Source organism: Bidens hawaiensis, unplaced genomic scaffold (genome assembly GCF_021521415.1).
Source record: "Bidens hawaiensis isolate Kalapana, Puna unplaced genomic scaffold, B.hawaiensis_p1.1 tig00022167_1, whole genome shotgun sequence".
NCBI classification, from domain to species: domain Eukaryota; kingdom Viridiplantae; phylum Streptophyta; class Magnoliopsida; order Asterales; family Asteraceae; genus Bidens; species Bidens hawaiensis.
This window is the reverse complement of record NW_027493439.1, coordinates 70,165-83,414: the sequence shown is the minus strand read 5'-3', so window position 1 is coordinate 83,414 and position 13,250 is coordinate 70,165. Positions and strand designations below refer to the sequence as shown.

General features: G+C 34.5%; 1 protein-coding gene across 1 annotated transcript; it reads left to right on the top strand.

Annotated features, from left to right (window-relative positions):
• Positions 1–8,519: 8,519 nt before the first annotated feature.
• On the top strand, positions 8,520–11,034 carry LOC143564859 (protein ASPARTIC PROTEASE IN GUARD CELL 1). The gene is made up of 2 exons (XM_077052004.1): positions 8,520–9,602; positions 10,523–11,034. Exons 1-2 carry the CDS (start codon positions 8,525–8,527, stop codon positions 10,906–10,908), a joined length of 1,464 nt encoding a protein of 487 aa, XP_076908119.1. The 5' UTR covers positions 8,520–8,524; the 3' UTR covers positions 10,909–11,034.
• Positions 11,035–13,250: the final 2,216 nt, after the last annotated feature.

Sequence of the window (13,250 nt, the reverse complement as noted above, 5' to 3'; positions counted from 1 at the left end):
TGCATTCTCATAAATTTGTTCTTTTGGTTTATTTTGGAAAGCTAGAATCATAAAGTTCTTTTCTTAGCTAATTTGGGTTTGGTGAGACCCGTGACTCGCTTATTTTTTTACTATAATAATATTTCTTAATTGTAAATAATATTTTTTTATAAAAACATGAGAATTCTGCAATTTGTCTCCCTGGTATATGGTCCGATTCTACAGGTTTGACACTGAAAATGATTTTGCGAAGTATGGACCATCGTGATAACTGGGCGGGTCCATCTGACTCCTTGCCGTCAGTTGACTGACCTAAAAACGGTGAAACTACCCTTTTACCCCTGAGTCTTTAATTAAACCTAAAACTAAATATCTAAATTTCGTTTATTGGGTGGGGTTCGAACCCCCGACCCCCGATTTAACAACAAACATACAAACCAGTTGAACTGAGCTACCATTTAATAAAACTACACAATATGTAATATATATTTAGTACCAGAATGTGTTGTATATGTATGTTGTGTATATGTTATGCATGTATGCCGTATAGTATATATATGGTGTATATATACTCCGTATATATATGCTGCTGTATATATATGCTGTATATATACATATGATGTATGTATATGCTGCATATATATATACTGTATATGTTGCTGTATATATAAACGTATTTAACAAACTTTTCATTAAAAAACGACGAAATGGGCCGTTATTTAACAAACTTTTTATTAAAAAACGACGAAACGGCTCGTTTTTTAACAAACTTTTCATTAAAAAACAACGAAACTGGTCGTTTTTAACAAACTTTTCGTTAAAAAACGACGGAACGGGCCGTTATTTAACAAACTTTTCATTAAAAAACGACGAAACGGCTCGTTTTTTAACAAACTTTTCATTAAAAAACGACGAAACGGGCCGTTATTTAACAAACCCATTAAAAAACGACGAAACGGCTCGTTTTTTTAACAAACTTTTCATTAAAAAACGACGAAACGGGCTGTTTTTTAACAAACTTTTCATTAAAAAACGACGAAACGGACTTAAACGAAAATATTTAACCTGCAAATAAACGGACTTAAACGAAAATATTTAACGGAATGAGTCAGATTGACCCGCCCAATTATCACGATGGTCTATACTTCGCAAAATCATTTTCAGTGTCAAACCTGTAGAATCAGACCATATACCAGGGAGACAAATTGCATAATTCTCTAAAAACATATGGGATATTAAATCTCAATATATCCTTGTTTTATAGAATTTTCATATCAAATATTTGGCGAGATTTAATTTTTAATTTAATGAAATGTTATAACCCATATAAGGACTATCTAGGTTTGTTGAGACCATACCTGTGAATTCGGGTCAAATGCATGAGAAGCCTTCATTTACAAATAATGCAATCTGGTGGCTTAAGAAAAATATAGGGAGCAACCAGAGAGTTTTTAAAGGTTTCGTTTATATATATTATAAATAAATAGCTTTTATTCCCTTTAATACGAGGTTGTTTTTATATTATTCATTTTTAATATTAATATTTTTTTAGATTTTAATTTTATTTATTGTAATAAAGTTATTAATATGCTTAGGATTTGATTATGAAATAGTTTTACAAATAAATGAGATGTTATAACCTGGTTTAAAAGCTATAGGAGTTTGGTGAGATCCATTACCCACATTTTTTTACAATAAAATTGTTTCTTAATTATAAATAAATTCTTTAAAAAAACTGGATACTAATTTTTAGTATATCCTTATTTTATAGGATTTTCATATCAAGTATTTGATGAGATTAGATTTTAATATAATGAGATGTTATAACCCATTTAAAAGGATGTTTGGGTTTAGTGAGAACCATACCAGTGAATTTGATTTAAATGCATGTGAAATTTTCATTTACAAATAAAACAATCTGGTAACTTGAGAGAATTTAAGAAGGTTTCGTTTATATATATTTAAGATTTAAGATTAAGATGTAATACATAATCTTGTTTTATTATTTATGGTTGACTTGTACTTAAAAGAACCTGTGTTTTCACACGGGCATCTATACATCGCTTTATCAAGAAATACAGGAAGATATTGACCAACACAATCGCATACGTAGTGTACAAGGAAATTTTTTCTTATTAGTGAATACTTGCGTAATGTTTCTTTAGTAATTCCTATATTTTTAATATAAATTGTAATTTTATCAGCAATATATGATAATTGTGTTGTTGATTTTATTTTTATTAATGTTCAAGATTTAAATTTTTTTATCAATTTCTCGTGTAATACACGGGGCTCAAACTAGTATATTATATGATGCTAATTCGCTGAACGATATATGATAAAAAAAAGTAGCTCCATCATGAAATCATATAATTACATTTGTGTATTTTTTTTTAATTTGGGGGGGGGGGGGGGGGGGCTACATAAAAGATGAAGGTTAGTTAACCTTGATTCTCTAACGCAAATCTCATATGTAATCTTTTGTGTTCTTTTTTTCTTACATAATGCTTCAAACAATGATAAAGTATAATATGTGAACACAATAAGTCAATAACATCATGTTTTAAATTCACATTTTTAACAATTAATGAAGCATAAGAAAATAAATAAATGCCCACATGAATAGTTTCAAGATATTTTTTGTAATTATTAATGATTATATCAACTATGTGGGTAGTTACAAACCTTTTTTTAATCCTATTATTTTTTTTAAGAAGGAATTCCATATGCAAGTTGTCCCGTAAACGAAACCCTTCCACAATTAGACCTCGTTGATGAATCTTCTTGTGATTGTTAATGATAATCAGCCTCGCTATAGGATGGGGTTCTAGATATGATTATCATCCGACTTGAGAATCAATACATAGATATGATTATCATCCGACTTGAGAATCAATACATGTGCACATGAGAAAGAAAAAAGTTGTGGTGCCAATTACTAGAATAATGTCTCCAGCCACCACTAATGTTCATGAAGGCATACTTAACAAACAACTGATAAAAAAGTTAAAAACACACCAATTCATTGTGGTTGAAATTCAATGAGGATATGACATAACTAATAAGTATATTTACTAGTAAATAAGGTTGGTGGAGATGAGAAGAAAGTAGTTAGAAGTACTTAGAACACTTACATATAACTTAAATATCACACATGGCCCTTATTATTGTCAATTTAAATATAACACATGCATGTGTTGTTACATTGTGTTGTTGGTTGATATATGTTTCCCATGATAGTAAGCAAGTGATCAAAATAAAGTAGGTATAGGATCCTAAAGGTGGATGGGGTATATCTTGTTAATTACAAAGTCGAGACTAACCGGTCATGAGTAGTAAGTAATACTTTGACCTCCATATTTATAAATGTAGTTTTCATAATAATTAGTTTTTTTAATAAAAAAAAAGATTAGCGACACAACTTGTTGCCCATTTGTCTTCTATTTCGCTATAAATTGATTTATAGAAAATAATTTGATACGATATTAAGAGCATCCATAATAAGAACTTCAAAAAAAAAACATACATAATCATCTGTCACGTCATAAAAACATCATTATTTAAAAACACCCAAAACCCACCCAATAAAAAATCTTAAAACACAAAACAATTACCACATTTTACACCTAAAAACCCCCCACCCGACTCCACTACTTGCAAAAGGGCCCACCTCCATCTCATTTTTTCTAGTTCTTACCCAAGAACTTCTTCTAAAAATGAGTGCCAAAAAACTTATCCACAGTAAATAAAAACTAATGACGTGTAACAACACCCAAAACAACCCTCATATCCCAAAACCCACCCAATAAAGAATCTTAAAAACACAAAATAATTACCACATTTTACACCTAAACCCCCCCCCCCCACCCGACTCCACTTCTTGCAAAAGGGCCCACCTCCATCTCATTTTTTCTAGTTCTTACCCAAGAACTTCTTCTAAAAATGAGTGCCATAAACTTATCCACAATAAAAAAAACCGATGACGTGTAAAAACACCAAAAAACAACCCTCATATAGTGTATGCTCTAAAAGTATTACAATATGATAATGTCTAAACCCAACCATCAACACCTTCACACATTAGAGAAGAAAACCATCTTCATTATCCCAAACACCCATGTCATCATAACTTATCAATTCACTACCATGAGACTCCTTACCAAGTTTATTATCACCATCACCACCATCATCAATTCATCATAAGTCATGTCCTAATAACGTCATGAAAAACAAATAACACTTTGAATTTGTTTAGTAACAATGAGCCCTCTAGTTCGGTTGCGTTGAAGTTATGAAATATGTTTCAGGTTCTAAAGTCGTATCTATTGATTCTTTAAAATTTGGATTAGTGAATGCGTAGATGCCTATGAGGTCAATACGAGATCATATGTTGTAAACACGTTGCGAGTTATTATTAGTCAAAATCAACCACATGTTAAATTAGTTGGTAAAATTTATTTTTCTCTTAGTATCGGTTAACATCATTGTATTGTGTCAATTTTTTTTACCGTACCTAATATGAATATCCTTATAAAAGTTGTCACTGACCTAATCCCATGGTTGATGCATATGTCAATTGTTGGTGGGCTTTAAACCTACTAGGTTATTGAAAACAAAATACAAAAAAAGGTCAATTTGAAGAAAACAAATTCACAAATTGACAAATATATTACCAATAATGCATAAAAAGCACTATATTGAAGATTTTCTCTCTTTATTTTAATCAAAAATAAAAAAAATATATACCTTAAACAAACGATTAATATGTTTATATTCTATGAACTCCGTCCTTGTAATTTGTATTTTAATAATTATTTAGTAATGCCTTTTTTTAACGATCAACAAAGCCCGGTCATCAGTTCCAGAGGAAAGCACCGTCTGAATGCCCACTATGTAAAACCCGTAGCTCGTGCATGAAATTTTGTCATGGACAAGAATTAAACCAGTGACATCTTTTAGAGAAAGTCAGCAGAGTACTGCTAGAACACTGCTCCTTCAGTTATTGCTTAGTGTGTAATGCTGATATATTAAAAAGCATATCTTCATGCAATGATACGTAGCTCACAAGTAAGAATTTATATTGGAATCGTGTTGCTTGATTAATGCATAAAGTTGAGAAGTCATTTGAAAAAATATATTGTTTTCTTTTTTTTTCATTTACACCTCTTTCAAACAACTAGTCTTGTTTTAAGAACAAGTTAGAGTCAAAACACTAAATATGATCACAACACATGGATTTGAGACTCGATTGTAAAATGCAGTACTAAAGATTTCAGTATAAACTAACGTATGAACAAAATACTCTCATGTGAGGGGCATACGCGAAGTCTAAAGTACTAAAAAGTAGCATCGTTTAGTATAATGGCGTGTAATTTTATACATATTTGTATGGTATCATTATATGTTATTAGATACAAAACCTTATATGTTATTAGATACAAAACCGTGTTATATAAATACGTGTCATTCCAATTTTGATAGAGTGTTAAGTGATAATAACGTAAATGAGGTTAAAAGTTCAATATTTAATAGTTCAAAAATTTAAACACGTACATCTATCTAGGCATATTAAATTACTATAAACGGGTTCACACAATCTTTCATTTGACTAAACCACACTTCACAATCATACATCAATTCATTAATTTATAGATAAATCCTTGATATAACCAACATAGTCTATTAGACTGAGGGGTGTGGGGGGCTCTAACGGGGGCGCGAGTGGGGGCTCCAGCCAATAATATTGTGACGTGTGGCAGAGAGAGAAACTGTATAAGGGGGGTGTTGGAGCCCCCGCTGGAGCCCCTGGCCCTGGTGTGGAGGGGCTCCAGCAGGGGCTCCAGCGGATTTTTTTTTTTATTTTTTTATAAATGTATTAAAAAAACGTATTATTAAAAAAACTCATAAATTATTTAAAAAAACACACATTTTTTTTAAAATTCAAATTACAAAAAAAAAAACATACTAAAAATTAAACAAACAATAATACTTAATAATAACACTAATCTAATACAAGATCATCGGGTCGCCTCGCCCACAAATGTTCAACCAACTCATGTCGAAGATCCCCGTGTATCTCACGGCTCTTGATATTTGCTATGTTATGAAGTTTTTGTTGATCACTGATTGTGGACGGTTGTGGCGGAATGTCACCTTGGTAGTTTTGGCAGATAGCTTTGCCCTCGTCTTCTAACGTCATGTTGTGTAGGATCAGACACGTGTAAACGACGTCCGTTATCCTCTCCCGAGTCCAATAACGTATCGGGTTCGCCAGAACATAATATTGTTTTTTTATAGCTCCAAAAGCTCTTTCAATATCTTGAAGTTGTGGTGATTGATATGGGTGAAATGGGGTATTTTATAGATGAAATGGGGTATTATATAGGAGTTTGGGATATTATATAAGGGTTTTAAGGTTTTTTTTTTAAAAAATAATGAGCTCCAACGGCTCTTTTGGGCGGGCCCACCGGCTTTTTCTCTCTCTTCTCCCGCGATCACACTCACGCATGCCTGGGGGCTCGCGCTCGCGCCCCGGTTCACGCCCCGGTGGTGTGGGGTTAGCGTCTGGGGGCACGAGCGGAGAGGCTCACGCGCCCAGGTTAGCGCCCCACACCCCTCAGCCTTACCTTAAGTATTATGAAAGTACAAAAGTAAAGTTATTTTAAAAGAAGAGAAAAATATTCAACAACTTCAACTGCACTCTACAATCTATTCCCTTGATTTATGCCACTAATTTCCACCCACCAATATTATTTTTATTTCCTACTCTCCTAAATATTATGACTTTCTTTAACAACCACTAGTGTTACTAATTATTTTCCTACATATCATAACTTCTAGTTTAATAAGCAAAAAAATACGAATACATCATTTTAACACTTATAGGAGGTGTCATAAAATCATATCAATAACAACATATAGAGAAGTGTCAAACCAACTGGTTTTTCTAGAGGTGCAAGTTGAGTTTTCCGCAAGCTACTTTAGCTTAAATAGTTAAAAAGCTTGATACAAACCGAACCTTTTAAATTTCAAGCTCGAGATGTACCCGAACCTCAAATAAATCTCATTAGTTATCGAGTTCAAACTTTAAGTCTTACAAGCTTCTTGTATTATTTTTACCTCTTGTAGGCTTATATGTATTTTAATTTATTTGCACATCTAAGCTTGAGCTGAACTTTGGCTCGTTTAAAATTTGTAAAAGTAATTAAAATGCATATATATTAATTAATCAATAATAGATAAGTCGAACCCAAACTTAAAAATTTTAATCATGAGCCGAAATCGAGTTTAAAAAAAAACTCAAATCAAGCTAAGCTAAAGCTCTCGTAAGTCATAACGAGCCGGGATCGAACCTACTCAAGCTCATACTCTCATTTACATCCATGTTTAACTGCTTATTTTTTTCAAACAAACATAGAATGCCTAGGTACTCTGTACCGGGTGACCAGTGGCAAAAGTTCACCGCTGGCTAGCCCAACCCAACTGTACGGAACCCTTAAGCGCTTCTAACTTATCTCCAGTTCAAGAGAAAACCCACCCACTTGAAGGCCCCATGGTTGTAAAATTCAGACGCTCAATCTCATGATCGAACTAACGATCATAAAATTTCAAATCTTTCTTCATTAAGCCACCGATAATTGATAATTAAGACCGTTCGTAGTGGCAACTTTGCCACCGACGTTTTGGAGGATAACGCGGGGGGTACACCGCCCCCTGCGTTTTGTAATTTTTTTCCCCGGCGTTTTCTACAAAACGCAAGAATGACACGCATATCAACAAATCTGACCGTTTTCTACATAATCGTTTTGAGAGTTGGTTGTCTCCGCTGAAGGTATCAGATGATTTGGTGAGTGGGTTGGAGGTACAGAACGGAGAAGAAGGAGTTATAGATCCGGTTTATTTTTATGATCGGTGGTGGTGGGTGAGTTATGATGGTGGTGATGGTTTATGTCATGATTGGTTTATTGTTATGGTGGTGGTGGGTGGGTGAGTGAGTTACTGAGAAGATGGAGTTAGATAGAGAGATCCATACACAAAAAGAGATTATTATTATTATTATATCAAATATCCATTCTACCAATATTCATTGTAAAAATAATAAAAATATTAAATTGTGAAGCAATAAAAATAAAAGTGACTGGACGCCACGTGACACATAACGTCTAAGGGTAGAAAGTTATGACTGCACCCTCTTTTTACAAAAAACCATAACTCTGACTGGGCGTCACGTGACGCATAATGCCTGAAGGTAAATAGTTATGACTACGCATGATCAAAGAAAAACAAACTTACAATCAATGCATTGTCTACACCACGTTATAAATGACTCCATGTTTAACTACTAACAAATCGATAATCGCGCAAAAATTTGTTTTGACCAACACAAAGAAATTAATAGCTTTTAATTTTATTTATCTAATCAAAACATGCAACGGCAATATGTGTCAATAACACTTTAAATCCATTTCTTTTTAATATTATAATCATCTCTCTATGTATCCTATCTCTATCTTCTTCACCACACCTCACCTCACCTCACTCTCCAATGGCAAAATCAGTGTTTCAGTTTCATTTCTTCTTCATTCTTCTTATCACTCTCTCCTCGGTCCACTCCCGTACTCTCCTACCAACCACTTCCGAGCTCCACGTCACCGACTCCATCCACAAAACCACAACCGTCCTCTCACACTCTCCCAAACCATTAACCTCACAATTGCTGACGTCACCATCATCATCAACTTCTTCTTCATCATCACCTCTCTCATTCCAACTCCACTCTCGTGTGTCCGTACACAAATCCTCACACAACGACTACGAGTCATTAACATTATCCAGACTCGCTCGTGACTCAGCTCGAGTCGAGTCGATTTTAACAAAGCTAGATCTAGCCGTTAACGGCGTTAAAAAATCAGATCTCAAGCCGGTGGAAACTCAGCTTTTTGCTGAGGATTTAACGGTTCCCGTTATTTCCGGAACGAGTCAAGGAAGCGGCGAGTACTTCTGCCGAGTCGGTATCGGCCACCCACCGAGTCAAGCATACATGGTGCTTGACACGGGGAGTGACGTCAACTGGTTACAATGTAAACCTTGTGCAGATTGTTACCAACAAACCGACCCAATTTTCAACCCAGCTTTGTCCTCCACATACACTAGTCTCAAGTGTAACACGCATCAATGTAACGCACTCGACGTGTCCGAGTGCCGTAACGACACTTGCTTATACCAAGTGTCGTATGGCGACGGGTCGTACACCGTGGGGGACCTTGCAACGGAAACTATAACTTTTGATAGGTCGAATATGGTTAAGAATGTTGCGATTGGGTGTGGGCATAATAATGAAGGGTTGTTTGTTGGTGCTGCGGGGTTAATTGGTCTTGGAGGTGGTTTGTTGTCGTTTCCTTCGCAGATAAATGCGAGTTCGTATTCGTATTGCCTTGTGGATAGGGATTCGGACGCGGTATCGACTCTTGAGTTTAATTTGCCGGTCCCGAAGGACGCGGTTACGGCTCCGTTGTTGAGGAATAATAAGGTTGACACGTTTTATTATGTCGGGTTGAGAGGGATTGGCGTTGCGGGTAGACTGTTGCATATTCCGTCGGCAACGTTTAAATTGACTGATGACGGTAGGTTGATGATTTGAATAGTTTTGTGTTAAATGTTTAGTTAAAAGTATTTTACACAAAACTATTATTTACATAGTAATAATTTTATAGGTGCCGGCTTTTTAAATGAGTCGAGCTAATGCGGGTTCAAGCTTGAGCTCGGAATTAAATGAGACAGTTTGATTCGGCTCGAGCTTGAAGTTAAACGAGTCGAGTCAGCGTGGGTTCAAGCTTGAACTCGAAATTAAATGAGGTAGCTTGGCTCAGCTCGAGCTTGGCTCAAGTTGTTTCAAATCAAACTTTGCTCGAAATTAAACGAAGTAGCTTGGCTAAGATCGAGCTTGGCTCGAAATTAAATGAGCCAGAGAGCCGAACAGAGCAAACGACTTGGCTCAAGTTGTTTCAAATCAAGTTTTTTTAGCTAGCTTTATTCAAGCTTTTATCGAGTGAGCCATGAGCTGTTTGAACATCTCTATATGGGTGCAAACAAGCCTTAAACTTGTATTGTTTTCGAGCTCTTTTTCTAAAACTCTAGCTCGGCCCTTGAGTCGTTTTCTTCGGGCTCTTTTAATAGTTAATTTATGTATGTTTTTTATTATTTTTTTTATAGATTTTGAGAAAAAATTCTAAGTCTAAGTTCATGTCAACGTCTTGTAGTACCTTAAACGGGTCAAAGCTCGGTTGGGTAATGTAATTTTAATACATAGAACTTCAAAAAAGCTAAAACTCTAAAACACACAAGGGTCAATAAGGTTCGACGAGCCTAAGCGAACTTCCCATACAAGGGAGTTTTATTTGAGGTTCGATTTGAGCTTGAAAGCTTGGCTGGTCTCGCACCTACAATTTTTATGCATATAATAGTTTTGTGTTAGATATTTGTGTTAAGTCGTGATAATAATTACATAATTAACGCAAAACTGTTCTTATACTCTGACTTATAGGTAATGCTGGTGTTATCGTGGACTCTGGTACCGCAATCACACGGTTACAAACTGAAGCTTACAACACGCTACGAGACGCGTTTACCAACGGGACGAAGGAGCTACCGATGGCTACCGGAGTGGCGTTGTTTGACACTTGTTACGATTTGTCAAAAAGGAAGAGTGTTCAAGTTCCAACAGTGTCGTTTCATTTTACCAACGGTAAAATACTAAATTTACCAGCTAAGAATTACCTGATACCGGTTGACTCGTCTGGGACGTTTTGTTTTGCGTTCGCTCCTACGTCGTCTTCGCTTTCAATTATTGGGAACGTGCAACAACAAGGGACTCGTGTTAGTTATGATCTTGTGAATGAGATCATTGGATTCTCATCTAATAAATGTTGAAATGGTGGTTTCGAGGGTTTTGTCTAATTTTGTTGAGTTTTATTTATGTGTTTTGGTTTATTTGTTTAAAAGTATGAGTAGGTCACTAGGTTGTATAATGGTGTTTTTAACACCTTTGTAATTATAATAGCATGTGGCTAACTATTCCAATGCGTTAAGATTATATGTTGTGTGCTATCGTCTCAAAATCCAAATCATTGTCGCATTTGCAATCCCATCCGACTCAGAACCGTGTTTTACTGATTTTCTAGCGCCAAGGGGCGTTAAACATTGCATTGGGAAGGTAACGCCTTAAAAGGTGGAGGGGTGACAAGACCTGAGTTAATATGATGTGACGCTGACATGATATTCTGGGTGCTCCTTAGTTATAATTTGCAACATTCGGTCTAAGTGATATTACCAAAGCCTAATACTAAAAACGAAAAAAAAATTATTATATTATATAACTTAAAAATATATTTATTCACTACTTAATAAACAAAAAATATAAATATAGATTTAGTCAAACCTTTTCAATGATTAAAAAGAACCCATCTAGAGATTTAAAAGAATAGCACTTGCAAAGCTTGAGCGAAAACGTAGAGAGGGGCGACGGAAATACGTATATAAAAGCTCATAAATGGAGGGTGGTGTGCTCAAATTTTCAGTCGAAAACAGATAAAATTACACTACGTATATAAATTTTTGATCGAAAACATGTAAATTTACAATACTGAGCAAAAAAAGACTGAGAAGCTTTGCCCATGCTTATTTTCGAAGCTTTTAACCGCTTTGGATGGTTTGGTTGGGTGCCAATTACATAACCAGGTCGAACCCAAGAGGTACCAAGTAATGTATTATTTTAAATAAGTTTAAAAAAAGAAAAAAAAGAATCTAAATATGATTTGCAGTGTACTTTGCTTTATTTAGCTTTTGTATTACTTTCCTTTGTAAATGGTCAAAGGTAAGTTAATTGACATTTATGCATATGCATCTACAATAGCCGACAAACTACACTTTAGTTGCTTTTGAGGCATTGCTAAAGGAGATAGTACATATATACACCACTGCCTACGTTTATATTCATGACTTGTCAAAGTTTTGATAACGATTTTTCATCCACGTTGGCCAAGTTTATTTCTTATTATAAAACAGATCTTATATTGTACATTATTTATACTAAACTCAATCCATTCTAAATTTAATAAACAATTTCACAGTTTTTAAAAAATATATAAATGAGTATAAAACTTTTTTTTTAATGAAAGTTAGATAATTATGCTAATAGTATAATAAAATTAGTTAGAAAAGATAATTTTCACGAAAGACACCTACTAAAGGTTGTCAAGGAGAGATCGTTGGATACCCGATGAGTTGACGACCCTTTCAATACCATCACGAAGAACACCATGTTACGTGAAACGATGAAAGCCATATCTTAATTTCTAGTATCACAATCTTCACCAGCGATGTCCTGACTTATTAATTAATGAAAAAGATAAAAAGGAAGTAACTTTTTTTTCATTTTAATTGCTAACTTAACTATACGACCTTAAAATAAAACTTTTAAAGTTAAATCAAAATTTAAGGTTCGGAATTTCATCAAATATTTTAATTTAAAGTTGTTATCATATAGCGAGCAAGTTATATAAAAAGTACTCACTGAAAAAAGGGTCCTCTTTTCGATCGACCAATTTTACATGGATAGTTTTGAGAATTCGACTAGCCGGACATCAAGACGTAAATCTAAATGCTACATCACATTCATAAACTTCCTTAAGAATAATTCCTTACAAAAAGTCCAAAACCTTAACACAAAACATGCATTATAATATATATATAAAAAGGTATCCAATAAGTTTCTATCCTCAAAGCGGTTAAAAGTGTTCTGAATAATATATTTAATATTTTCTTTAACATTTACCATCTTCCGGCCAATTAGAAACAAAGATTCTAACCGATCGCACCTTTCTTCCTTCAACATCATCGTCCCAACCCCTTTGTTTTCCCGGCGACCCGCCTCCATCCCTGTCGAGAGGATCCCCCCATTCGGTTGTATTTACAATTTGACTCATTTTTCTTACACTTATTTTTGACTTGACCCTAAGAAACAAAACGAACCTTTAATACTCTTAACAAATCTAGCACCTTTCTTCCTTCAACATCATCGTCCCAACCCCTTTGTTTTCCCGGCGACCCGCCTCCATCCCTGTCGAGAGGATCCCCCCATTCGGTTGTATTTACAATTTGACTCATTTTTCTTACACTTATTTTTGACTTGACCCTAAGAAACAAAACGAACCTTTAATACTCTTAACAAATCTAAATACTACCTTACATATACCAAGATTAAATATTCATAA

Excerpts from the sequence above, each read along its gene's own strand:
- LOC143564859 (XM_077052004.1), top strand. The coding sequence starts at position 8,525 with ATGGCAAAATCAGTGTTTCAGTTTCATTTCTTCTTCATTCTTCTTATC. Across the intron at positions 9,603-10,522 it reads GTTTAAATTGACTGATGACG|GTAATGCTGGTGTTATCGTG; the intron begins GTAGGTTGATGA and ends TCTGACTTATAG.